Source organism: Cydia amplana, chromosome 15, assembly GCF_948474715.1.
Source record: "Cydia amplana chromosome 15, ilCydAmpl1.1, whole genome shotgun sequence".
Taxonomy (NCBI): Eukaryota; Metazoa; Arthropoda; class Insecta; order Lepidoptera; family Tortricidae; genus Cydia; species Cydia amplana.
Window position 1 is genome coordinate 8,384,671 of NC_086083.1, and position 27,638 is coordinate 8,412,308.

Genomic DNA, 27,638 nt, shown 5'->3' on the forward strand with positions numbered 1-27,638 from the left:
ACCTTCGCTCAATACATACCAAAATATGCCAAAATACAAAATGTTGTTGTGCGGAATATTGAAAATGACCAAATAACGCGTAGAATGTAAACAACTTTTCTAACTTAAAAGTTTATTTAAAATGTCCAGGTAAATTTCTTGTCCTTTGTTGTATCTGTGGTACAACATTGTTGATATTTTCTCGAAATAGCGTACAAAAAAACACTGCGCATTATATTCATTTATTTTCAGCTTGTACTTCGATATAAATGAAAATCAGTGGCCACTCATTTATGACGAGAAGTACAATGTGTCTGTGTGCGGTCTAGAGAAATTTCACGTGTTTGACGCCAAGAAATGGCGTAATATTATTCAAGTAAGTCGATAGTTTCTTACAACTTTTAACACGTTTAAAGACCCGATGGAAAGTATACCGTATTTCCGCAGCGAGGTGTATGAGGGTGTATGTGTGTAATAGTTTACCTACCAATGCTTGGTCGGACTAAAGACTAAATTTCTGCACATTCATTAAAAAGAAATTCGTGACATGATCAACATCAACAACCACAGCAGAATCTGTTGGACTGGGCAGGCTAAGTCCGAAGACTAATGCAGCTCTGCCTTCTATTCTTTTCTATTCCCACCCATTCCTTATGGCTAAAGGAAAGACTCTGTATTAATCCTTTGACCACCACAGCTGGACACAGCTGACAAATGTTACAATATTAAACCCTTAATCCATTAAATAAAGTTCACTTTTGCATGTTCCTTATTTTCCTTAAATAGCTGTGGCGGTCAAAAGTTAATAATATTAATATTTTTCAGTATCTAAAAGATGCAGAATTCATTACTGAGGAGTGCTTGGTGAAACCTAACGAAGCTCAAAAAAGAGATTTGAGACGAGTTCATACAAAACGATACCTAAATTCATTAAAAGTAAGTACTCTCACATAACTTTTCTGCGCAGGTAGACTTAGGAGACTTATAAGAGTGCCGCTACAGTATCTCGCGCGCGATAGATACCTGTTCTTTTCTAACATTCAATAGCAGATATAACTGTAGTATACTGGCACATTGGCTAGATCAGGTCAAGCCTTTAGTGACTTATGTCAAATAGGCTGGCCTGTAGGTTTTAAGAATAATTTAATTTATTTTACTAACATAGTATTTAAGTTTTAGCTTAAGATTTATTTTTATTTTGTAACTAACATGATATGGATGCTTTATCTGAAATAAAGAGAATTGAATTGAATTGAATTCAATAGTCAAGCCCAGGCAGTCTATCTCTCACGCGAGACACTGTCGCGTCGCTCTCGTGCTAAGCCTACTGAACTATTCTATAAGGTGGGAAAATTCTTTATATTAATATTAATAGGAACAAACTTTATAGGAAAGGATACTAAAAAGTTACGGGTATGATGACAAAAATTGTGATTTTTTGGACCCGGGTATCATAATGGTATGTCCTTATTTATTTATTTAAACTTTATGGCTCAAATAAAGAAAAAACCGGCCAAGTGCGAGTCGGACTCGCGCACGGAGGGTTCTGCACCATCAACAAAATAGAGCAAAAAATCGTGTTTGTTGTATGGGAGCCCCCCTTAAATATTTATTTTATTTTATTTTATTTTTAGTATTTGTTGTTATAGCGGCAACAGAGATACATCATTTGTGAAAATTTCAACTGTCTAGCTATCACGGTTCGTGAGATACAGCCTGGTGACAGACGGACGGACGGACGGACGGACGGACGGACAGCGGAGTCTTAGTAATAGGGTCCCGTTATTACCCTTTGGGTACAGAACCCTAAAAATGAACAAATGGCGGACTTAATGTCCTTAAACTACTCTCAATCAAAAGACAGGTAGGGCAAAGCAAAATCCTCCTCGAATCTGGAGCAACCCAGCACGCTTGTTTGCCACCATTGTCTCATAAAAAAAACTATACATAAAGCTAAATGACACAACTTTTATGTATATTTCAGTGGAGCATGAGGGTGGCCATCATAGCAGAGGTGCCCATGGTTGCGTTGCTCCCGAACATATGTGTCCAGTATGCGTATTTGAGGCCTATGAGGTATGTATGTATTTTTAACTTTTATATTTACCTCGCCAAGAGGCCTAGTATGTCGCGGCGACATAGACTACCCGTCTTTTTTTAACTAGTTAATAAAAGAGGGACGGGTGGTCTATCACGCCGCGAGATAGTGTCGCGACACTCGCGACAATCATGTGCTAGCCCGCTCGCGACAATCATGTGCTAGCCCGGCAGCTCAGATTGGTTCTTCTTTTATTTGATAATTCTAGACTGGTTTCTATAATGCCAATTCAATATCCATTGAGGAAAATAGGGATTACTCTTGTGTGGAGAAACGGTCGTCCATTTTCCTTTTAAGTCATATAAGATTTCTGGCCTGGTCTCCCATAAGTACCTATTCCTCTTAGGACTTCTTTATTTGCGATTTTTTCTAACAAAGTTTAAAGTAAATAACTGAAAATGAGGAAAAAAGTTATCAAGATGTGTTAAAGGGCATTTTCGAAAATAAATAGGCTCTGAAAACCTGATTCTTACAGATCCTGGTGTTTTTGGGTTCTTGTTTTTTCAAGTTTCAACTCGGAATCACCAGCATATTCAATCCTTGATGATAAAAAAAAATGTCCCAAAAAGGATGAAAATTCTACTTTCCACTACGTCACGCACAAACGTGAAAAAAACCACACTGAAACGTGACGTAATGGAATGGACATTTTGGGACATCTTTTTTTAATGGTAGGATGGAGAACGCAGTCGATTCCGAGTAGAATGAGCCCAAGAATGTCCAGATTTGAAAGAATCAGGGCTTCAATATTTATTTTAGAAAACGCCCTAAAACATCTCATTTGGCGCGCGTAAGATCTAAACGACCAAGGTCGTTAGTTATAGTAGTTTATTGGCTTTTAAATTAAATACACACGTAGTTAATTACTCACATAATAACGGTAATAAGTTCGTGCGGGTGCATCTTTAAGTATATTCTTTATCAGTTGTATTGTATGCGTCACAGTTCGTTCGTGGATATAAATAAGTGTGCAAAACCAGCTCAGTCGCTGCTATGGCTCCGATAGCCACATACGTGTTCCTCGACTTGGGAACTACCGATATAGATACAGAGTCAAACGAAATAACGGAGTTAAGCATGGTGGCAGTGGACCGTCAGCAGTTCCTCGATAGTATTTCGCAAGAAATCCCCGAAATTCCTAAATTTGTAAACAAGCTTACGCACTGTTTGAAGCCAGAAACACAGAAGATAAGTTATCCCGCGCGCGCCGACGGTACAGGCGGTTTCACGGAGGAAATGTTACAAGGTGAATTACCCTTTAACGAGTCTTGTTTCCATTTGATCGATACATTTCTCTACTCTCTGGCGAGACCTGTTTGTTTAATTGCGCACTATGGCTTCAAATTTGACTATCTTATATTAAAGAGGTATTTCACGATGCTTCAGGTGCAGTTTTCTAGTGAACTCGTCTGCGTTGACACACATCAAATGTTTTACGATATTTTAGAGGAGAAAAAAGAAGAAAAATATATCGAAGAATATTTTGAACAGCACGCTTTGCCTCCCGCAAATTCATCAAAACCCATCAATCGCGAAAGGGATAACGATCGGGATGCCGCTTTTGAGTCGATAAGGCAACTAATCCCAAAGATTTTGCAGATAATACGTACTTATCATCCGTTATCGTCATATAATACATTACCAGGACAGGACTCCTCGAATTCCAGTAATTCCTCAATACCATCACGTGATCCAGTACCGGGACAGGACACTTCGAATGCCTTTAGTGAAATTACTGAATCAAAACAGGCATTAAGGAGAATCTTGAAAAGCCAGCGCCGGAGATATGAAACAGATGAAAAAAGAGCCAAACGTCGATATCCATGGGGTCCAGAAATAAATATGCCTGGCGTTAGTTACGGATTGCCGGAAACCTACACACGGGTGTTTCAGCGGAAGCCTAGGGACGCGCATAAAGCTGAGGTAGATTGTATGCTGATGCTGGAGCTTGCTGTTGGGCTCGGCCAAGACTTTGTAGATTGGGTTGATGATGAAACAAATCAACTTGCTTTTCCTTCGTTAAGCGAAGAGGTATTACGGGAAGACAGTGAATAGTTTCCTTTATTTTAGGGAACTCATTTCGTTTAAAGATAGTTTAGATTTAATAACAGTTAGTAATTGTATGTCTTAATCAATTAAAAATTAAAACTTGGCGGTCTGGGAAACGGCTACCATTCAGAAAACAAGATATTACCATTGTTTCGTGTTCAAATAAAGCTTTAGAACGATTCCTGTAGGTATAAGAATATTATTAGAGATCTAGGAGGCCAATCTTTCAATCTTAGAGAAGTCTTAAAGTGTATAAAATTAGCACATTTAATCAATTAAATACCTAATAACAACTACTGTTTTTTTTTGTGCCCATTTCATAATATTGTGATGGTTCCTCTGTAATAGGTACCTACCATTACATTGATTTGCATAAACGCCTCTGTAATAATACCTACTATAAATAATCCTCATAGATAAAAGGTGTATATGATATGATAAGATACGATTAAAATCAATTCCACCTTGTCTGCAGGTATATTTTTGCATATTAAGTACATGCACTTTAAAATCAATATGCACTTCAAATAAATTTAATCACGAGTATACACGCGCGTTGCTGACCCTACAAGCTAGAGATTCCATCTGGTCGTATAAATATTAAAATATCTGGGTGACCGAGCTTTGCTCGGAAAACATATAAAAACTCGAAAATGCGCGTTTTCCTAGAGATAATACCAAGCTAGATCGATTTTTCGCCCCCGAAAACCCCCATATAGCAAATTTAATCGAAATCGTTTGGAGAGCCCTGATCTAGTAGATCAACCTACCCTCGAACTAAGCAAAGATTGTACTTGTAATATGTGACGTCCCACGGATAAAGGTACCTTATGGCCCTTGGCGCTTACGCTATTATTAACGCCGCTCCGCCGCCGCGCGCTATTATTATTGCGGCGCTATGCGACGTAAGCGCCAAGTGCCATAATGTACCTTTTGCCGTGGAACGTCACATATGGGTGCTAGGCGACGATAATATACATACTTATATAGATAAGTAAGTATACTTAGGTATATTGGTATATACGACACCGTAAGATTGTGAACCGTAAAGTGTGATTGTGAACGATTGTACGTCGTTGTTGTACGTTTGTAGACTTCAGACCGGCGGCTCAGTATTGGCTGGGAAGCTGGCGCTCGAGCGTGGCTGGGCGGTGAACGTTGGCGGGGGCTTCCACCACTGCAGCGGCGACCGCGGCGGCGGCTTCTGTCCCTACGCGGACATCACGCTGCTCATCCGGTTCCTGCTGGACAGCGAGCTGATACAGAACGCCATGATCGTCGACCTGGACGCTCATCAGGTGAGACTCCCTGTAGGCTCGACTGATGTTAGGCCTTCGCTCTTTGCTGGCTTCCACCACTGCAGCGGCCGCGGCGGCGGCTTCTGCCCCTGCGCGGACATCACGCTGCTCATCCGGTTCCTGCTGGACAGCGAGCTGATACAGAACGCCATGATCGTCGACCTGGACGCTCATCAGGTGACTCCCTGTAGGCTCGACTGATGTTAGGCCTTCGCTCTTTGCTGGCTTCCACCACTGCAGCGGCCGCGGCGGCGGCTTCTGCCCCTACGCGGACATCACGCTGCTCATCCGGTTCCTGCTGGACAGCGAGCTGATACAGAACGCCATGATCGTCGACCTGGACGCTCATCAGGTGACTCCCTGTAGACTCGACTGATGTTAGGCCTTCGCTCTATGCTGGCTTTCACCACTGCAGCGGCCGCGGCGGCGGCTTCTGTCCCTACGCGGACATCACGCTGCTCATCCGGTTCCTGCTGGACAACGGGCTGATACAGAACGCCATGATCGTCGACCTGGACGCTCATCAGGTGACTCCCTGTAGACTCGACTGATGTTAGGCCTTCGCTCTATGCTGGCTTTCACCACTGCAGCGACCGCGGCGGCGGCTTCTGTCCCTACGCGGACATCACGCTGCTCATCCGGTTCCTGCTGGACAGCGAGCTGATACAGAACGCCATGATCGTCGACCTGGACGCTCATCAGGTGACTCCCTGTAGACTCGACTGATGTTAGGCCTTCGCTCTATGCTGGCTTTCACCACTGCAGCGGCCGCGGCGGCGGCTTCTGTCCCTACGCGGACATCACGCTGCTCATCCGGTTCCTGCTGGACAGCGAGCTGATACAGAACGCCATGATCGTCGACCTGGACGCTCATCAGGTGACTCCCTGTAGGCTCGACTGATGTTAGGCCTTCGCTTTTTGCTGGCTTCCACCACTGCAGCGGCCGCGGCGGCGGCTTCTGTCCCTACGCGGACATCACGGACAGCGAGCTGATACAGAACGCCATGATCGTCGACCTGGACGCTCATCAGGTGACTCCCTGTAGGCTCGACTGATGTTAGGCCTTCGCTCTATGCTGGCTTTCACCACTGCAGCGGCCGCGGCGGCGGCTTCTGCCCCTACGCGGACATCACGCTGCTCATCCGGTTCCTGCTGGACAGCGAGCTGATACAGTACGCCATGATCGTCGACCTGGACGCTCATCAGGTGACTCCCTGTAAGTTAGAAGACTGATGACCTCCTTGCTCCTACCCAGGAGACCTAGGCTTTCCGAAACATGTCGCGCGAGTGACTTAAAACAAGTGAGTCTAAACCGTAAAATTATTCAATGTTAGTATGTCTCACAACAGTTTAACCTTTTGGACGCCAATGACCGATATATACGCACCGCAGGTCCAACGCCAAAGACGTATTAATCGGTCGTAGACCACAGAGCAACATAGGCCTAGGTGCATTTGCATAAAGTTCAATTTCAGTTTTGACACTTCGGTGACGTGGCGTCTGAGAGACAGCTTTTGTGTTTGACACGGCGTCGAAAAGGTTAAATTCGACCTCTTTGCTGTCTGCAGCTTCTGTCCGTACGCGGACATCCGCCATGTAATGATTGGTGGCCGCTTTCGGATGAAAGAAGCTGGCGTCCGTTACCTCATTGGGTGGAAGACATTCGAAATATCGCGAGGCACTCCTGGCTGAGACTAGCCCAGGACCGGAATAAGTGGCGTACACGAAGACAGGCCAATACTCAGCAGTGGAGATGATGATGGTGATGAAATACAAACAGAGCAGTAGCTGACTTTCGCAAGCATTCATATTGATAAATCTTCCTTAAAGATAGACTACCAGTTTCATTACAAGTTCGCAGCTTTTATGAAACGGTTCTTGTAATTTAATTCAATAGGGAGTATTACTGCAATGTTTTGCTGCCAGAGTGCAGCACTAGTGACTTAAGTATACCATAGAGTAACTTATACGTAATGTACCTTAAACTGTTTTTTGACAAGTTTTCACAGACAATCAAATATGACATTGATACATTAAGGCGGTTTGTTTACAAAGGGCCTACCGGGAAACGCGAAATCGAAACTCGGCTATCTGCCTCTTTATCGCTCGAATGTGCAAGAGTGACAGAGAGGTTAGATAACAACATTTCTACTCTCTCGTTTGCGGTAGACCCTTAGATTGTCACTTATTGTGGGAGTGGCGCCCCCTACGCAGACTGCGTAATATTCCCTATTGAAATCGTCGATACAACAAAACCGACACGTTCTCATCGATATAGTTTTCTATTTCAGGGTAACGGATACCAGCACGACTTCCTAGGCGTGCCCGAGGTGTACATAATGGACATGTACAACAAGCACATTTACCCCAAGGACCGAGAGGCTAAGCAGGCGATTCGCCGCAAGATCGAGCTCGGACATCGTGTCGAAGATCTGGAGTATATGCTGAAACTGAGGCAGTAAGTCCCCCTTGCACCAATCCACTAACCCGGGGTTAACCGGTTAACGTTTTGGACGCCAATGACCTATCGGTCATTGGCGTCCGCACCGTAGGTCCAACGCCAAAGACCGATTATTCGGTCACAGACCACAGAGCAACATAGACCTACGTGCATATGCATAAAGTTCAATTTCAGTTTTGACACTTCGGTGACGTGGCGTCAGCGTGACAGCTTTTGTGTTTGACACGGCATCGAAAAGGTTAAACCTGGAGTTACCATGGTTACCAGTACCATTTGACACTAGGTTAACGGTTTAACCGCTTAACCCCGGGTTAGTGGGATGGTGCAGGTGGGCCTAAGTAAATAGGTAGATTCAGAAGTTCTCAAATTAAAAAAGATATTTGTTAAAAATACTCGTAGTGATCTGCCGGTATATACTCAGAGGCTTACGGTTTACTCTTGATGGTAAGCGGTAACTGTAGTATATGTACGCTTGGAGCCACAGAAATTGAAATTACACTACACGTTTTACTTTTGAAGATAGTGCCATCTAGCGTCAAGTTGGCGAACTACACATAGACCGAAGTTCGGCTAATCCACAACAAAAGTTCTATGCTCTATCTCTTCTACACTTGCATCTTTTTGGTATTTTTCTCTCACTTGAGCAGCACGCGATATTTGAGTTATTCGAGAACGTTCCGCAGTTTCATGCTAAATTGTCATTATATGGAACTTGCTAACTATGTAAACAAACCGCCATATTAAAATTGACTCTGAATGTCAATTTACTAGTGACTTTTGCTTACATAGTTAGGAAGTTCCATAGAATAACATTTTAAGAAATTGTCTGAAACCGCACGGGACTGTACGCGACCCTTTAGATCTAAAATCGATGAATTATTCAATTATACTGTTCCTTTATTATGGAGTTGGGTACAGTTTGCACTATTTCATGTTAATAATGCAATTTTATTGGTCTAGGGCCTAGTTTACCCTCTGGGTTGGAAGGTCAGATGGCAGTCGCTTTCGTAAAAACTAGTGCCCACGCCGATTCCTGGGATTAGTTGCCAAGCGGACCCCAGGCTCCCATGAGCCGTGGCAAAAATGCCGGGACAACGCGAGGAAGATGATAACGCAATTTTATTGTTGTTTCAGGAATCTAAAAGCGGCGTTAAAGGAGTTCACACCCGACATTCTGGTGTACAACGCCGGCACAGACATACTCGACTCGGACCCTCTCGGCAACTTGAGGATTAGCAGTGTGGTAAGCCCTTTAACCTTTTAAGCTGGAAACAAATTATCGGACGCGACTGACGGACGCGGCTCACAGCCGCGACTTATAGGTATCTAGATAATGAATATACACTGAACTGTGCAAACCAGGGATGTTGCGAATATCCGCATCCGCAACCGCGGAACTTCCGCATTATTTTCAACATCCGCATCCGCATGAAATCGATGCGGATTTAATGCGGATGCGGATGTGGAACAGTTCGGTACAGGAACGTCTTAGCATCGGCGTAAGTGCTAGACTGCTAGGTAATTTAGTCATTAGCCAAAAAAACCTATTAGAAATTAGCAGTCAAGCGTGAGTGGGACTTAATGTACGGAACCCTTGGAACGCGAGTCCGACTCGCACTTGGCCGGTTTTTTGAAATAAAAATGATTAAAATGTAATATTTCACGTTTTTATGTAACCTATCTTGACATCCGCATCCACATCCGCATCCGCGGATGTGAGCCTTTAAAAATCCGCATCCGCGGATGTCAAAAATTCGGCATCCGCAACATCCCTGGTTCAAACTATCGGAGGTAAGCCGTGGACGTAACCTTGAGCCTTCGGACATCCGACAGAAATCTGGCGCGCTGGATGTTCCTGACTGTGCACACTTTTATGTCGCGCGCGTCAGCCGCGTCCGTCAGCCGCGTCCGTCAGCCGCGTCCGTCAGCCGCGTCCGTCAGCCGCGTCCGTCAGCCGCGTCCGTCAGCCGCGTCCGTCAGCCGCGTCCGTCAGCCGCGTCCGTCAGCCGCGTCCGTCAGCCGCGTCCGTCAGCCGCGTCCGTCAGCCGCGTCCGTCAGCCGCGTCCGTCAGCCGCGTCCGTCAGCCGCGTCCGTCAGCCGCGTCCGTCAGCCGCGTCCGTCAGCCGCGTCCGTCAGCCGCGTCCGTCAGCCGCGTCCGCCAGCCGCGTCCGTCAGCCGCGTCCGTCAGCCGCGTCCGCCAGCCGCGTCCGTCAGCCGCGTCCGATAATTTGTTTCCAGCTTTAACCGCCATAGAATACGTCATCGAGCGTGCTCGTGTCGCCGGGGGGTACGAAGTTACACGAAGTTTTGTCTTATTTATCAGACAGCGGCGAAATGAGCCCGATTTTGTATGACTTATATATCAGTCTACGGCGGTTAAAAGGTTAATTGTTCACCGGTTCGTAGTACAGTCAGCAGCAGAAGTCGCTAGGCGGGCGAGGTGTTCAAAAATACCTTCACGCGCTCTTATTTTCTTAACAATAAAGTCGCGTCAAGATCATTTTGAACACCTCGCCCGCTTGACTATTGCTGCTGACTGTACAGTGAAGTCGCCATCAGATATATCAGAGCGGCAAAGGTGCTCACAAATATCTGAACACGCCTCTATTGTCAAGGCGTTAGAGTGGGTGTTCAGATATTTTTGAGCACCTTGGCAGCTCCGAAGTATCTGATGGCAACTGTACTAGCTTCAATTCTTTACTGTCCATTCACAGACCTTATGTCTTTGCAATAAGGTATAATATACAAACGGTCAGCTGAAGTAAGGACGCTGAGCATGAGGAATTTTGTACATTGACACGTCATTTCCTATTTCTATCGCACGCGCATAGTTGTAATGCCGTCCCGCTCGCACAGTGACAATGACCGCCGGTGTCATCGGCGGGACAGCAATGTCAGCAATACTTGGCAATACCACCAAAGATAATCAAAGTATTTAGCAGATGGCGCCATCATAACTTGCCCTGCCAATCCCTAGAATTGTGTCATTTTTAATGCCCTGGATGCCCTTTAAGCCAAAATTCATAGAAAAAGGGCCAAGCTATGATGGCGCCATCTACGCAAACCTTTGACAGTTGCTAACCCCAAAAAACATGAATAGTATTTTAACTGGATCAGGCATGAGGGGTGGGGGAAATGACCGAACGGAATAGTCTTATGTATCTTTCAGTAGGAGTAGCAGCGAAAGCGTTATTGTTTGTCCTTGTCACAGTCTCACATTTTTTTTATTCCCTACCATAAATTAGTATGGATTATGGTGGGCAACAAATAAATTCGACCAATCATAGTGTCGCATTGCCTATGTTTTGTCCCTCACGGACGCACGCGTATACCACTTCTAGGATCCTACCTTGTATGGCCCTGCCAATCCCTAGAATTGTGTAAAAAATGTTTAATGCCCTGGATGCCAGGCCCTTTAAGCCAAAACTCATAGAAAAAGAGGCAAGCTATGATGGCGCCATCTACGCAAACCTTTGACAGTTGCCAACCCCATTGAACGTTTATTTTCAGGGAATAATAAAACGCGACGAGTTCGTGTTCGAAATGTGCCGATCCCACAAGATCCCGATAGTGATGCTCACGAGCGGCGGGTACCTCCGGAAAACCGCCAGGATCATCGCCGACTCCATCATGAACTTGCACAGGAAAGGACTGATCACTGGGAACTGTCCAGTGGCTGATGAAGATTAAGCTCGGTGCAGAGGGCGCCACTTAACCTTTTGGACGCCAATGACCGATATATCCGCACCGTAGGTTCAACGCCAAAGACCGATTAATCGGTCACAGACCACAGAGCAACATCGACCTACGTGCATACATAAAGTTCAACTTCAGTTTTGACGCTTCAATGATGTGGCGTCTGAGTGACAGCTTTTGTGTTCGACACGGCGTGGAAAAGATTAAGGCTCAGATAGACTATTGAGGTAAAATCAGAGTACTGTGCCGTTGTCGAGATCGTTCTCCGTTTTGTACTAGAAACGTTCTCGTTTGAGAATATTTCCCATACTAAACGGAGAACGCTCTCGACAAAGGCATAATTCTAGGTAAAACCAATCAACCGATCAAATTTTTTAACTGGCGCTGTTGTGCGGAGCGGGTGAGCGCGTGCGACGGATTTTACCTACAATGCTGTTGCATTGTGTTGTTGTGAGTTCGTGCTGTGTATCGCTACAAGTTTTAGGTGACCCAAGAAATGAAATGAAATGAAATTTTGAAGTTGAAATGAAGTTTTTTCGGCGCGCGCGACCAATGTGGGATGCGTATCAACGCAACAATAATCTTCACTTATCCACTTACTTGCTATAGGCACCGCTTCGGGCGTAGAAAGCAAACAAGCAGTATGTTTTCAGCTTTAATCTTGAGCACACACATGCGTAAGCGGAAGCACAGTTTGACAGAGTTACAGAAGGAGAAATGGCAAGGCGATAGGCACTTAAAACTAGAAGGCGCGAGCCAGATACAATGGAATGCAATTGTAGTGCAAATGCGCGGCGCAGCGACATGCACTTCGCGTCAAAGCGGCTGATGGACTGGCTAGCGCGGCCCGCGAGAGAAACATGTCGCGCGAGAGACTTAAAATAAGTGAGTCTAAACCGTTAAATTATTCAATGTTAGTATGTCTCACAACTAGAGATGCAACGGATAGTTGTTTGGCCGGATACCGGATATCCGGCCTGGACGCTGGCTGGATATTCGGTATCCGACCGCCGGATATTCGGCCGGCGGAACTATACCTATATTTTGAGTTTTGCAGGTGCGCGTCGTGCAGGTTTCGACCTGTTTCGTAGTGAACGTTCGCGCGGACACATTTCTAGGATCGTAACGAGTTTTATCATGTCATTACGTATTAAGTTCGTTTATAGTTACAAGTGCGCGCGCGTATTTTTGTGTAGGTAAACAAATAAGTGTATTGTGTGACATTGGTTACGTATTCATTTCTATCTACTGTGTCGTTAGCATCATGACCGTGACTGTTTTTTAGATTCCATTTTTTACCCCAAAATGTGTTAATTTTACTATCCGGTATCTGGCCGGATACTAAAATAACGGCCGGATACCGGATAGTAACCCGATATCCGGTGCATCTCTACTCACAGTTTAAATTCGGTATTTACGATATTTTCGTCTCTTGGTTCGCTGCCCTCATCGTAAGAATAGAACCATACCAAGCTTATGAAATACCTACTATTGAATTTATGAACTTTTTAATTTTAAAATCGATGTTAGTGTTCTAATAAAATTGATCTCATTTAATAAGGTGCCAAATATTTATATTAATTAAGTGTTAGTGCAAATAAAATTTGCTGTTACCATCTTGAAAAGATGTAGCCTAGTCTTCAATAATGTGATAGAAATATTTTGTTGAAATAAAAGTATTTTCTTCTACACTTGCGTATTTATTTATAAATCAAATGTTACAACATCTAAATAGCTAATTAACAATGTGAAATAAAATATGGTAGCAAAATAAACAAATTACCTATAATAGATTGGTTAAGTCGGTAGCTCATACAAACTGCATTACAACTTCAATTTGTATAGAAACACATTTTCATTCAAACACAATTGCAAAACTGAGCGTTTTTTTTTAAGTTGTCCCCTACACTTTTTTTTCAAATTTGGGATTTTTTATGTTATTTCTACTCAGAATCACGAGCTCTTTCTATCCTAATAGGAGAAAAAAAGTGTCCTAAGGTTTTTATTTCCATTCCGTCACCATTTTTCATAGACTTTGTATGGCAGTCGCGGAATGGAAAGATCGAAAAATGTATGGAAATTTTGGGACACTTTTTTTCTACAACTACGCAATAAAACTTACTTCTTTGAAAAAAAAAATCGTTCGCACTGTATTAAAGAATGGACGCTTACGAGGAATTCCGTACATTAAACCGCCTGTTCCTATCTCTATCGCACGCGCGTAAGCTGTCCCGCCCATGATCCGGGGTCAATGACTGTGCGAGCGGGACAGCGACTTAATTCATAATTTTGGAGGTCCGTAGCTACTCAGTGAGCCGGTGTCGGCAGGCAGCCGGCCTAATTCCTTGCCATCAGATATGTTGAAGCGTATTAAGCAATTCATATATGGTAAACAATTAATTGTCAAATAATAATCAAGCCCGTGCAATAGAGATAGAACTAGCGGGCCAATGTACGGAGTTCCTCGTTGTAAGCGTCCTTTTTTTAGCCAAATATAGGTTGTTGGCTTGCGAAAAACACATAAGGGGGTGGATTAATTTTTATATGGTAGTCAAGTGTAAAAATATTGGTGTAGACAACTTGCTCAAAAATATGTCCCATAGTTCTTAACTCGCTGACATAAGAGCTATGGGACATATTTTTGAGTAGATTTGTGCACCCATATTTCTACACTTCACTGTACCTACCTAAGTTTTCTATAGAATCTAAGTAACAAATCTCAAAGTATGACTTGCTACGTTTGAAAATGTTCGTCCTTGTAACCTCGTTGCAGAAATGCGTAATAATCTGAAGTGAGGATAACTATGATATCCTAGGTGTTAGCCAAGTGAATAGAGTGTATAGAGAGTTACGTCATGGTAAATTAAATATGTAGCCACAGTATATTTACTGCCATCTTAGAACGTCATTTTACGTTGATGCTTACTTTTCACTGATGTGTCAATTTGTTAAATGTCAAAAATTAACGTCATTACGCGACAGTAGGGCAAAAGGTACCTTAAGTTAAATACCTTTGGCCTAGTCTCGAGTAGATGGCGTTAATTTTTGACTTTCAACAAATTGACACATATCAGTGAAAGAATAAGGATCAAAGTCTAATGGCGTTCTAACAGTTTTAATCTTCCGTCGAAAGATGGCAGTAAATTTACTTTGGCTAGGTACATAATTTACTTTGACAATCCTCTATTTCAAATTCTCTTTGGTGTTAATTTTATGCACGAAACCGGCCTAGCCAAGCTGACAATCGCTATCGTTTCGATATCAAAACGCTTTGTGTTTCTCTATCACGCTTCCATATTAGTGCGACAGTGTCAGTTCCGTTTCGTTCGCTACGAAGCGTTAGCGACTGGCATGTTGTCTACGGGGACTGAATCGATACATTTTATCTAGTGGTAGTGTTGAACTGCGAGTAGTAGAGGTCGGTGGGCGTGTTGTTGTTGACCACCTCGCGGAAGTATTTCTCCTTCTCCTTCTGAGCCATGGCCAACAGCTGGTTCTCCTCCATTAGTTGGCGGGCCATTTCCCTGGGAAGAAAAGGGGCGTTTATAGACTTGGCGGGGGCACTACCGAGCCTCAACGGGGTCCCTTTGTTTCCCTTAAGGTTTTAAGTCATAATGTATTGTTTGTCATATTATCATTAGTCATACAACAACTTTTCAGGACTTTCGTAAGGTTATCCTATAGATAAAAATGCGGGCAAACAATACATTACGGCTTAAAACTTTTTGGGAAACAATAGTCGTTTTCGTAGTGGAATATTATGATGTAAACGAATCTTTTGTAAACCCATCTACTGAAATTGACGAGGCTAGGTTTGGTTAAGGGGCCCACAGATTACCAGTTCGCCGGACGATATTATCAGCCTGTCAGTTAAACGCAAAAATTGACAGCTCCGTAATGGGCCCCTTTACAGAGTGTCATGGTGCTATGTGTCTTATCTATTGCATAATAAACATTACAGTTGTCTTAATAATTGTATAATGAATATTTCAGTTCAGTTATAGTCATAGAGTATCGAAAATGAAATACCTACTACATACTCGTATATTCAAATTACTTACATGTAAAAATACCAACGAATTGTGTTCTTACAACGTACAAGGCCCAATGAAGTTTGTGAGAACGTCTTACTAAATTATAGTTAGAAGTTCGTGAGGTATGTCCATACCTGCGTCTCCTCTGTTCCTGGATGTCCTGTCGCGCCACTTCGTTCTGTATGGACTTGGCGAGCGCCTGCCACTCCGCTTCCATTTTCTCGTCGGCTTCGCGCTTAGCCTAAAAACCATATGCATGTAAAATGTGCACGTCAAAGTCACCGCTTTGCGCGCGGTTATAGGCCACATTAGATAAGAATTTGGGCACACGAAAGTATACTTTACGATGCTTGCAGTACCTCGCATTTGCACTAAGTAAGTCAATAGATGACGCAAGATTGGGTAAAGGCCCCTATTTAAGAATTATTTTAGGCACGCGGTTGGTTGTATCCTATACACGCTGCAAACTTAAATGATAGTAGGTAGATTAAAGTCTATTTTTTAATTCGGTAGACTGAAATGACAGTTAATAGTATGAAATGACATTTCATGTTCATACTATTAACTGTCATTTCAGTCTACCGAATTAAAAAATAGACTTTAGCTAGCATTACTGTACGAACGGCAGAGATGGATAGGTAGTTTTGACTACTTTTAATAAATAGGTTGTACATAGACATATATAAACAATTTAACTTATAATAAAAAAGCCGGACAAGTGCGAGTCGGATTCGCCCATTGAGGGTTCCGTACTTTTTAGTATTTATTGTTATAGCGGCAACAGAAATACATTATCTGTGAAAATTTCAACTGTCTAGCTATCACGGTCCATGAGATACAGCCTGGCGACAGACAGACGGACGGACGGACGGACAGTGGAGTCTTAAGTGGCCCACTGATTAACAGTCCGCCGGACGGTATCGGCCTGTGTGTTCAGAACTCTCAAATTTTTGTTCTAACTTACAGGCCGATATCGATACCGACCGGGGGACTGTTAATCAGTAGGCCCCCTTAGTAATAGGGTTCCATTATTACCCTTTGGGTACGGAACCCTAAAAATTATGAAAGATACCTTTGCAGCAGCCATCTGTTCTTTCTGAGCCGCGTAAAATTTCTTCTGCTCTTCTGGGTTCATGCCCTTGTACATGAAACCAATGGCCCTGCAAAAAATTAAATTACTTAAACTTTGAAAATATAGGTAAGGTCAATGTGGCTAATTCCGTTATAGGGCCTCTATTCCGCCCACTGGCGTTTTTCTCGAGCAACGAACAAAATTGATAATTTCATCGACAAATCAGCGATTGCTCATACTACCCTATTGTGAACGCCTCGCCAATGATTGGCTACTTCAACTTTATTTAAAGGCAAAAGAAACTGACTGGTACCTACTTTTAAAAGCTTACTATGTATTCGCATTTAGATAAATAGTTTATTATGTTGTGATATTTACTACGACGTGGTTTCTAGCTGCTTGCGTTAGCCATACCTACCTGTTTTTGCCGAGGGCGCTCTTAGCGACATCTGGGTTCTCCGTGAGCATGTCGGAGGTCAAGTTGTTGTACATCTCCGCTGTGTTGTCCGCGTCTTCCTGCTCTTTGAGGACCTGTTCCAGCTGCTTGTGTTAGACGTACCTGTTCTTGCCGAGGGCGCTCTTAGCGACATCTGGGTTCTCCGTGAGCATGTCTGAGGTCAAGTTGTTGTACATCTCCGCTGTGTTGTCCGCGTCTTCCTGCTCTTTGAGGACCTGTTCCAGCTGCTTGCGCTCTGCAGCCTAAAACACAACACGAGGTCTCCACCGCACCGTTAACGACGCCATACTTGTGGTTGGACATGATAATCATCTGTTTTTCGACGATAACTTCTTACTATCCTAGCAAAATCGATGAAATTTTGTAAGGATCTTGGGAATCTGTTGAGGACTATCGCTCCCACATTTTACGATTTTTTGACAACACCATTAAAAACATTGTCGAAAAACAGACAATTATCATGTTAAACCACAAGTGTAGTGAGCATCCAGATAAATACTCCATCCCCTCGCTGCAGTAACTTTGACCAGGTCGAAGGTCCTGGTCTCCTGGTCGCAGGAAGGCGGGATAAAGCAAAGCTACATGTAAGACATACATGTCAAAACTCAGAGCACTGCACTCGGACCCTTTTGAAATTTTCTCCATAGAAAATAACAATTTTTTTTATAGATTTTTTCGTCAATTACAACGCCCATGCCGCTGCGTCTAGAGCAGCGAATAGAGTAGCGCCGTTGACAACAATGGCGAATATTTGGGGCAACGTTGCGGCAGCGGCACTAGGGGATATTGAGGGGGGATTTAAATCTTCTCGAGGCAGACGAGGTATACCTCTGCCTCGAGAAGATTTAAATCCCCCCAATCTTTTATCTAGCGGCAGTACATAGAAAAGTGTTAACGGTGTATTACCAACGCCTCGTTGTATCTCAGGTTGGCCTGCCCCAGTCGGTAGCGGCACTCGCCCTCCATTCTGTCCAACTCGCTCGCTCGAGCGTCACGCGCTTTTATTGCCATCTGCATAAGGTTGATAATTGTTTACATTATTTTATAATCGCCGTCGTTTATTTGTAAAATGCGGCTAAATTATAGCCTTTCCTAATTTTAGTTACTTTTGGCACTGAAAAATAGGTGCGATAATAGGTACTGATGATACCTGACTGCGCCAGTTAGGAAGAAACATTGCATAGGTATCGATACTGTATTAACAAAAGTAAATAGTCTAAAAACAAAGGGGTTTAGAGAAGAAATAGGTAAAAGTACATTGCTAGGCACATTGAGCATCTTTATCTTGTGCACGACACCAGCTGATATAAAGTACAGTCGCCATCAGATATATCGGAGCGGCCAAAGTGCTCACAAACATCTGAACACGCCTCTATTGTCAAGGCGTTAGAGTGCTTGTTCAGATATTGTGAACAGCTTGGCCGCTCCGGTATATATGATGGCGACTATACCTAATAGCTATACTGAAACACACCCAACTTGTCAGTAGAAAAAGGCCATGATCTTGTTGTATAAGATCATGACAAGTGTTATATAAACCTCGTACGCACTCTCCGCCGCCTTGCGCTCTTCCTCAGCAGCCGTCCGCTCCTGCACCTGCTCCAGCCACGAGTTCTGCACGGCCATGCTCTTCTTGTATAAGATCATTGCAAGTGTTATATAAAACCTCACCATGTACGCAGCCTCCGCCGCCTTGCGCTCCTCAGCAGCCGTCCGCTCCTGCACCTGCTCCAGCCACGAGTTCTGCACGGCCATGCTCTTCTTGTATAAGATCATTGCAAGTGTTATATAAAACCTCACCATGTACGCAGCCTCCGCCGCCTTGCGCTCCTCAGCAGCCGTCCGCTCCTGCACCTGCTCCAGCCACGAGTTCTGCACGGCCATGCTCTTCTTGTATAAGATCATTGCAAGTGTTATATAAAACCTCACCATGTACGCAGCCTCCGCCGCCTTGCGCTCCTCAGCAGCCGTCCGCTCCTGCACCTGCTCCAGCCACGAGTTCTGCACGGCCATGCTCTTCTTGTATAAGATCCTGACAAGTGTTATATAAAACCTCACCATGTACGCAGCCTCCGCCGCCTTGCGCTCCTCAGCAGCCGTCCGCTCTTGCACCTGCTCCAGCCACGAGTTCTGCACGGCCATGATGTTCTTCTATAAGATCCTGATCCTGTGTTATATAAAACCCACAGACAAGACATCCTCTAGACTGAGCATAGTAACGCTACCCCCTCTGCCACTTATACGGTAGTTTTACTCCATCTTCGAGTCAATCCCGTGCCGTGATTGGTCCGTGTCTTTGAACGGACCAATCACGGCACGGGATTCGCTCACCTCGTCCCCCCGCACCCCCGTATTTTTGGCAGCATCGGTTTCATGAAATAATTGCTCTAAACTCAGTCTAGAGGATTCCTAGTCTATGATAAAACCTCACCATGTACGCAGCCTCCGCCGCCTTGCGCTCCTCCTCAGCAGCCTTCCGCTCCTGCACCTGCTGCTCCAGCCACGAGTTCTTCTGCACGGCCATGATCTTCTTGCGCTCTTCGTACTCCAGATCTTCACCCTCGAATCTGTGTAAGTTTGTAAACTAAACTGTGTGAATTTAAGGTCAAGCGGGGTCAGAGAAACATAGGTAGGTACTTTATTTTTCTCGGGGTTGTAGAAACCGTATGAGAATATAATAAAATAGAACAGAATTATTCTATTATATTCTAACCGTATGAGCAAAAGTCTTCTACGTAAGTATTTATAAGTTAATTTTATTTAGGGTACCTAAGCCCGGGGTAGTTTGCCATAGTTTTTTAGAACGCGTTAAAATAAGTTTACATGTAGGTAAATAAGGAAATCTTTATTTCTTCATAAACTTTGATCAATTGACTTTCGAAAATGAAACAATACATGTTTCTATTGAGATCAGCTTGAAAAAATGTTTCAATTTATTTTTTACAATTATTTGCCATCTGTCACCATACTATGACCATACTATTACAAGAGAGATGCCCATAACTTAACTCTTAATTTTAGTATATGTTTATTTTTATTTCCCAAGTCCCTTTTTCTCTCAAGAGCAGCCTGCAGTCTGCACCTAATAGCAGCAAACAGCGCACTCAAAGCAATTATGGAGAAGAAGAGTCTTGTTTAAATTTTTCACACTCGCAAACGTGTAGGTACAGTCAGCAGCAGAAGTTCTGGGCCAGGTGTTCAAAATGATCTTGACGCGACTTTATTATTAAGAGAATAAGAGCGTGTCAAGGTAATTTTAAACACGTCGCCCGCTTAGCAACTTCTGCTGTTGACTGTACGTTATACTGACTTCTGCGCACTGGACATGCCGATGACGTCACTGGCCCTTGGTGGTAGCTGCTTCTTGAGCACGTCGGGGTCGTTGAGGTCGAACTCGCGCCGGTCCTGCGGACGCTGGTAAAGCGTGCGATAGTTGTCGATCTCTGCGCCGATGCGCCGACGCTCCTGGAAAGTGCACCTAATAGTCAGTGGCTTAAGAGCGTTTTCACATTGTCCTCACCGATATCGGATTCCATTGTATATTGCATTACGTTAACATCCAAAATCTCTGATGTGATGTGCGACAAGGTACCTAATTCAAATTTCCTCGCGAGACGGCTCGTTCTCTGTGGACCCATTTATTGAGAATCATACTATGGAGTATATCATTATTATTATTGGGAGTCTATAATGTCCCACTGCTAGGCAAAGGCCTCCCCCCACTTTTTCCAGTCTTCCCGCTTCTGTGCAGTCTTTGGCCATTCCTTTGAAAAGTCGAGTCTTTTAACTCGTCTCGCCATCGCGACGTGGTCTGTCAAATCTTTGAGTAATAGTTAAGTCAAAGTACCTCCTGTTCTCTAGCCTCCAGCACCTTAGCCAGATTGCTGTCCTTGATCATCTGCGCGGCAAACGCGAGGTCGCGCCGGTGCTGCTCGTCTCGTTCAGCTCGCTTCTCCGCCACCTGCCGCTCCAGGAATGGAAGATCCACCTGGTACCATTCACAAGATATGAAGAGTATGTTTATAATAGGTACAGTCGCCATCAGATATATCGGAGCGGCCAAGGTGTTCACAATATCTGAACAAGCACTCAAGGCCTTGACAATAGAGGTATACACAGATATTTGTGAGCACCTTGGCCGCTCCGATATATCTGATGGCAACTGTACTTTCACTCAGGTATAGCTTAGGGTGATTCTCTGAGAATATGTTTGTCTGCGGTTGCGTCTAATTGCCACGACTCTTCATACATTTTACATGGGTCGCGGCAATTAGACCGCAGACATATTTTTTGAGAATGACCCAGTAAGGTTATACGGGACAAATGCAGGCCCCGCAAAGCACACCAACCAGGAACACATTACATTATTACATACAAGTAACGGGTGTGTTATTTTATTGTTCAACTGTATTAAGTATTAACAGCATTCATAGATTATCAAAAAGATAAACATATATATTTTATAGATTATTAGTAGGTAATCATTTACAATATTAGGGATCATAATAGGGATACATATAAATTAATGTTTATCGTCGTTGGATAAGTAAATGTAGTATTACTCGTAGTTGTTAACGTAAGTTTTCCGGTATGTAGCGAAAACGATTCGTAGAGCCGAAACGACATGGGTCTTGATTAGCGCACAAGGCATTAGGGCATTATAAATGCCACCAAGAGTCCGGTCCCTAACAGCCTCGTATAGTAACGGCACCAGTCATGGGACATTTAAGGGGAAATTTGGAGTATTTGTGATATTTCCCTGATACATGTAAAAGTTCTACCGCTTAGCTTGTTAACAGATGAATATCCTATCCTTCTTTCATGTTTCAGGCGTGTTGTATCAAAGATACTGCAGTCAGTTTCCACATAATTAATAAATTAAAAGTATGTGTTTTTTCTCCAGTCATGGACACCAAAGCTCCAGTAATGGAACCCCGGTAATGGACGTGGATCCAGTAATGGGCCCCCTATAATGGGCATACCCTATCAGTATAAGATATTGGAATAGGGAATAAGTTTTTGGCAAAAAACTAGTTATTAGTCATTTTTGTCACCCGATTGCATTGTCATCCGATTTGCATACGTATCCAAAATTTCAACTCAATCGGAAATCCGAAAGTGGCTCAAATGCCATTTCCAAGATTTGAACCACACTAACTAATACAGGATGGATTTTCTTTTTGGGTCAGTGAGGGCAGCTACCACATCCCGTGCTGCTACGAGAAAACGGTCTTAGAAGACCTTCCCTCGATTTCAAATTAATGAAGATTGGCTTTTACAGATTTTGGAAAAAACATACAGGGTGCGAGGAAAAGGTAATTTTTGACAAACTTTTTTTTTTGATGCCAATCGATCCCATTCCTATTGAGGATCAAAAGCTTGTATGGAACAAAAAATAATTTCCGGCTAGAAAAGCCACAAATCGAGGAAAACATTTCCCAATTTAAAAGAATTTAATGAACTGTAAATGTTACAAATTATGACATGAATGCACCTTAGTTTAATACATAATTAATTTTTGACTAGTCGCACTTGTTAGTAGTATAGATATTGTGTACATTCTGTATATTTTAAATGTACCTATTACCATGTGTGATGAATAAACTATTATCTATCTATCTATCATACAATTTGTATGAAAATGAAAACTTTTATTTTTCACATGCTATTTTTGTATGCCAATCGATTCCATTCCTATCCAGTCTCAATAGTTTTTTTGGGGTCAAAATTAAATTTCTCATTTTCTCCATAGTAAATGTATGGAAAAAGTTTTTATTAATTTGTGGCTTTTTAGTACATTACCGTAAGTTGACCCCAAAGAAACTATTGATACTAGATAGGAATGGAATCAATTGGCATAGAAAAATAGCATGTGAAAAATAAAAGTTTTCATTTTCATACAAATTGTATGGGAAAAGTTTTCCTCGATTTGTGGCTTTTCTAGCCGGAATTTTTTTTTTAGTTCCATACAAGCTTTTGATCCTCAATAGGAATGGGATCGATTGGCATCAAAAAAAAGTTTGTCAAAAATAACCTTTTTCTCGCACCCTGTATGTTTTTTCCAAAATCTGTAAAAGCCAATCTTCATTAATTTGAAATCGAGGGAAGGTTTTCTAAGACCGTTTTCTCGTCGCAGCACAGGATCTGTTGGCTGCCCTCACTGACCCAAAAAGAAAATCCATCCTGTATAGAAACTAACAGGGCAAGTTAGATAAAATTTTGTAAAAACGATATTAATTTATCCGAAGTCCGAGGAGACCTCCTGACATAGTTCGTACGAGTAACTACATTATACTTCTGTATTGTTTAAACATGAAATTACGCCATGGCAAGCATCATTATGTAAATTATCCCATCATAGGAGGTATGCAGTTTTACAGCTCCTATAATGGGATTGGGCAAAATACCACTATTTTTTATACATCTCTAGAGTCATAACATAATGTGTTGTATACCTTATCTCATGGTAGATGCAATTAACAAAACACATTCTAGTTTACACCAAGTAATAATTAACTACAATTTAATATATGAACTCACCTCTCTTAGCGAAGTTGTTAAGAATTCTTACTGGTTATTTTTTCCAGTGACACGACAACTTTTGGGTTGGCGCCAATTTCTTAAAAAGTAACCGAAATTAATAAAAAGTCAAACTTAAACAGCTCTATGACTCTTATTTATGGTAAAATATTGCCAGTGTTTATAAACTACTTTTACATACTTATTTTAGAGGATTTGTGGTTTTATGTCCCATTACCGGTTCCACGTCCATTATAGGGTCCACTACTATAGTAGTTCTTACCCCAATCTTCCTGTTCCTAGCATTAAAAATCCTCGATCTTCTCTCTAGCTCGCACTGCCGCCGTCTCTCTCTGTTCTGCGCCTCCTTCCGGTCCTGCTCATTGGCTATTTGCATTTTCATCATTTTGGCCGATTGATGATGATTGGTCTATTCTATACTGTATGAATGACTGGTCCTTGTTGACTTTGGGACGTGTAAGACTTCTGTAATTAGAAAAGACATGGGTATTTTATATTTTATCTCTGTTCACTCCAGCCGCCCCTATTCATCCGCCAATATTCGGCTAAGTGGCCGAATAAAAAAACCGGCCAAGTGCGAGTCGGACTCGCGCATGGAGGGTTCCGCACCTTTAACAAAAAATAGAGCAAAACAAGCAAAAAACAAGCAAAAAAACGGTCACCCATCCAAGTACTGACCCCGCCCAACGTTGCTTAACTTCGGTCAAAAATCACGTTTGTTGTATGGGAGCCCCACTTAAATCTTTATTTTATTCTGGTTTTAGTATTTGTTGTTATAGCGGCAACAGAAATACATCATCTGTGAAAATTTCAACTGTCTAGCTATCACGGTTCGTGAGATACAGCCTGGTGACAGACGGACGGACGGACAGCGGAGTCTTAGTAATAGGGTCCCGTTTTTACCCTTTGGGTACGGAACCCTAAAAAAATATAGGCCGAATAGTTACCGAATAGGTATTCGTGGCACCTCTACTTTTTAGGGTTCCGTAGCCAAATGGCAAAAAACGGAACCCTTATAGATTCGTCATGTCTGTCTGTCTGTCTGTCTGTCCGTCTGTCCGTCTGTCCGTCTGTCTGTCCGTCCGTATGTCACAGCCACTATTCTCCGAAACTATAAGAACTATACTGTTGAAACTTGGTAAGTAGATGTATTCTGTGAACCGCAAAAATAGAAAAAAGCAATAAATTTTTGGGGTTCCCCATACTTCGAACTGAAACTCAAAAATTTTTTTTTCATCAAACCCATACGTGTGGGGTATCTATGGATAGGTCTTCAAAAATGATATTGAGGTTTCTAATATCATTTTTTTCTAAACTGAATAGTTTGCGCGAGAGACACTTCCAAAGTGGTAAAATGTGTGTGTCCCCCCCCCCCCTGTAACTTCTAAAATAAGAGAATGATAAAACTAAAAAAAATATATGATGTACATTACCATGTAAACTTCCACCGAAAATTGGTTTGAACGAGATCTAGTAAGTAGTTTTTTTTTTATACGTCATAAATCGCCTAAATACGGAACCCTTCATGGGCGAGTCCGACTCGCACTTGGCCGCTTTTTATAGTTTAATATTTAAAACTCGCGTTTTGAACACATTAACTCACATTTATAGACGGGTCTAACACGAAATTTATTCAATTACCTTTTATTTACCGACGTTTCGACACAGGTTTCACTGGTAAAGAAAGGTAATTGAATAAATTTCGCGTTAGACCCGTCTATAAATGTGAGCTTTTATAGTTTAATAGGGAGGTCAGGGAAAATGATCCTTACCAACTTCGTACCTTCGAAGATATTTAGCATGTTGCGCAATTATTTAAAATAAACAATAATACTTACTTACGAAATGTAGAAGAACGAGAAGGGTTTAAATAATTTTGACAATGTATAAAAGATAATTATAAAAATCAGTAAGTAAGTAATGCGACTGAATCCCACTACGAGGCGCGTAACGAATAAACAGTGACGTTGTCATGGGGTTTTCATGTTTTATTGTTATATTTTGTCAATGGCCAGCTTTTTTTTAATGATTGTATTGATTGTAGAGTCTGTGCGGAAAAAGAAGAGTCGTGGAATGTATGGGGCCCAATACATTCCACGACTCTTCTCTTTTCGCACAGACTCTATCATTTATTTATTTATGCGTAATTCAGTTCATAATTCTAAATACAGTCATATTCCACACATGTCAAAAAATACAATAATAATAAAAAACCTTAAAAACTACTAGAGTCAGACCAAGAAAAGTCTGCAGCGGATTTGATAGCCTACGCAGTGCAAGTGTTATTTTAAACGTCAAACTTCTATGAAATTATGACGTATACATAACACTTGCACTGCGTGGGCTATCAAATCCGCTGCAGACTTGTATTGGTCCGACTCTACATTAAGTGCGAAGCAGCAAAAGTGCTGACGCATGTTGCGTCCCAAAGCAGGCACTTCCCTTTCTGCCAAGGCACCAAAGTCATGCCATCCGGCCTCCTCCCATCAGACCGGCTAAAACCGGCGGTTTTTTAAATTAGGAAATAAGTTTTTCACACCTCCTATTCAGAAAAGAGCTTTTTCTTCCCTGCTAGGAGGGATCAAAGTGGCACTTTTCCTCCCTGCTAAATAGGAGGGATCAAAGTGACAATTTTCTGTTCAAGCACACTATTTTTACATTTTTTTGCACATTCTTTTTTTAGCTTAAATAATCTGTTTAAGCATCAGATTGTGTCAACACTAAGATTTTTTTTATTTTCCTCATAGTTGATGTGAAAAGCAGTATGTGTCACACGGTATCAAAATTATTTCGTCTTGGGCGTTAACACTTGAATCCCTCATTACGCTCAGGATTCTATTGTAGAATCCATCGCTTCCTTCAGGATTCAATCTACGCCCTTGGAAATATATCATTTTGATCCCTTGGTAACACAAACTACTATTTCTAAATGTCTAGTTACTTACAATGGATTAGTGAGAGAGGGGTGTACCTCAAGTGCATCTACTAAGATTAGTTTGATGTTGGTATGTTTTAATGTTCGAGATAAAATATTTATTTACATTACATATATACATTTATTACATTAGTAACAAATTGATTAAACATTTATTTTTTTGGCAGTATTATATTTTTACAATCGGAATACGCCTACTAGGTATACGAACTACGTGAGTACTGAGTACGGTTCCTATATACTTACTTTACTCTTTGGTACGGTTGCCGCAAGACAAGAATAATGAAAAACAATAAATGACATGAAATATCAGTGTCATCAGTGTCAAATTTATTAAAAATTTACGAAAAGGGCTTGAAAAGGAAGCTAAATGTATTTATTGTTTATATTTAAATTATTAAAATGACATTTGGGATTTCAAATTCACTTTTCACGAAATGCTTTTGAAACAAATAGCAACACTGGTTCACCGGCGCGGCGCGGATTGTTTGCGTTGCCCTAGCAGCACCACATAACTCAGTATAGCACAAGAACACAACTCCAAGCGCTACGCTACGTAATACGATTGTACAAACAAGGTCTCATTCGTCCCGCCACTCGAGCCGAGGACGGACGTACGCGACGCGCGTATTCGGATTTATGAACGAAGTCGTTCATCGGCACATTGCCCAGTGGTATTTATCATAATTGTGTAAACAAAAGTGTTCAGCCATTAAATACATGTGTATTTTCATTCACTAGTTGTGTGATGTGACAGTTATGACAAGTGTTTTGAAGAAATCTAGAGGTACAAAAGGAAAATCTGAATCAATGCAGGAGGATTTGCCTGTAAGATGGATCAGTTCCCAGCAGAAGACGGAGGATGCTGGAAAACTGATAAAATACATTAACGAAAATATTATTGGAAATGGGAATGCATTTTGCGGACCTTTTGGACGGAGAAAAGGTAATTGAACTTAATTATTAATTAAATTTAATACGCAGAATCCGTTTTTTTTTTATTAGCCACAACAATTATT

General features: G+C 42.3%; 3 protein-coding genes across 6 annotated transcripts in view; 2 read left to right on the forward strand and 1 right to left on the reverse strand.

Moving 5' to 3' along the window:
- The first annotated feature begins 25 nt into the window (after positions 1 to 25).
- Positions 26 to 11,575, forward strand: LOC134654804 (histone deacetylase 11). Its single transcript, XM_063510274.1, has 8 exons — positions 26 to 129; positions 232 to 355; positions 805 to 915; positions 1,964 to 2,055; positions 5,220 to 5,424; positions 7,716 to 7,882; positions 9,020 to 9,128; positions 11,396 to 11,575. Exons 1-8 carry the CDS (start codon positions 122 to 124, stop codon positions 11,573 to 11,575), a joined length of 996 nt encoding a protein of 331 aa, XP_063366344.1. The 5' UTR covers positions 26 to 121.
- A 3,378-nt stretch (positions 11,576 to 14,953) lies between these two features.
- On the reverse strand, positions 14,954 to 24,098 carry LOC134654862 (RIB43A-like with coiled-coils protein 2). The gene is made up of 9 exons (XM_063510325.1): positions 23,947 to 24,098; positions 20,992 to 21,132; positions 20,455 to 20,609; positions 19,576 to 19,711; positions 18,051 to 18,155; positions 17,247 to 17,386; positions 16,688 to 16,775; positions 15,750 to 15,856; positions 14,954 to 15,105 (listed from the first exon to the last, which is right to left on the reverse strand). The coding sequence occupies exons 1-9, from the start codon at positions 24,067 to 24,069 to the stop codon at positions 14,964 to 14,966; spliced, it is 1,137 nt and encodes a 378-aa protein (XP_063366395.1). The 5' UTR covers positions 24,070 to 24,098; the 3' UTR covers positions 14,954 to 14,963.
- A 3,093-nt stretch (positions 24,099 to 27,191) lies between these two features.
- LOC134654550 (uncharacterized) overlaps positions 27,192 to 27,638 on the forward strand; it is a 107,530-nt gene continuing 107,083 nt past the window's right edge. For all 4 annotated transcript variants that reach the window (XM_063509999.1, XM_063510000.1, XM_063510001.1 and 1 more), the window contains exon 1: positions 27,192 to 27,565. In XM_063509999.1, coding sequence (XP_063366069.1) covers positions 27,379 to 27,565 — 187 coding nt within the window. In that variant the 5' untranslated portion in view covers positions 27,192 to 27,378. The remainder of the gene's footprint in view (positions 27,566 to 27,638) is intronic.

Excerpts from the sequence above, each read along its gene's own strand:
- LOC134654804 (XM_063510274.1), top strand. Across the intron at positions 7,883-9,019 it reads TATATGCTGAAACTGAGGCA|GAATCTAAAAGCGGCGTTAA; the intron begins GTAAGTCCCCCT and ends TTGTTGTTTCAG. Across the intron at positions 9,129-11,395 it reads ACTTGAGGATTAGCAGTGTG|GGAATAATAAAACGCGACGA; the intron begins GTAAGCCCTTTA and ends GTTTATTTTCAG.
- LOC134654862 (XM_063510325.1), bottom strand. The coding sequence starts at position 24,069 with ATGATGAAAATGCAAATAGCCAATGAGCAGGACCGGAAGGAGGCGCAG. Across the intron at positions 21,133-23,946 it reads CTAGGAACAGGAAGATTGGG|GTGGATCTTCCATTCCTGGA; the intron begins GTAAGAACTACT and ends GAATGGTACCAG. Across the intron at positions 16,776-17,246 it reads AGCGCCCTCGGCAAGAACAG|GGCCATTGGTTTCATGTACA; the intron begins GTACGTCTAACA and ends AATTTTTTGCAG.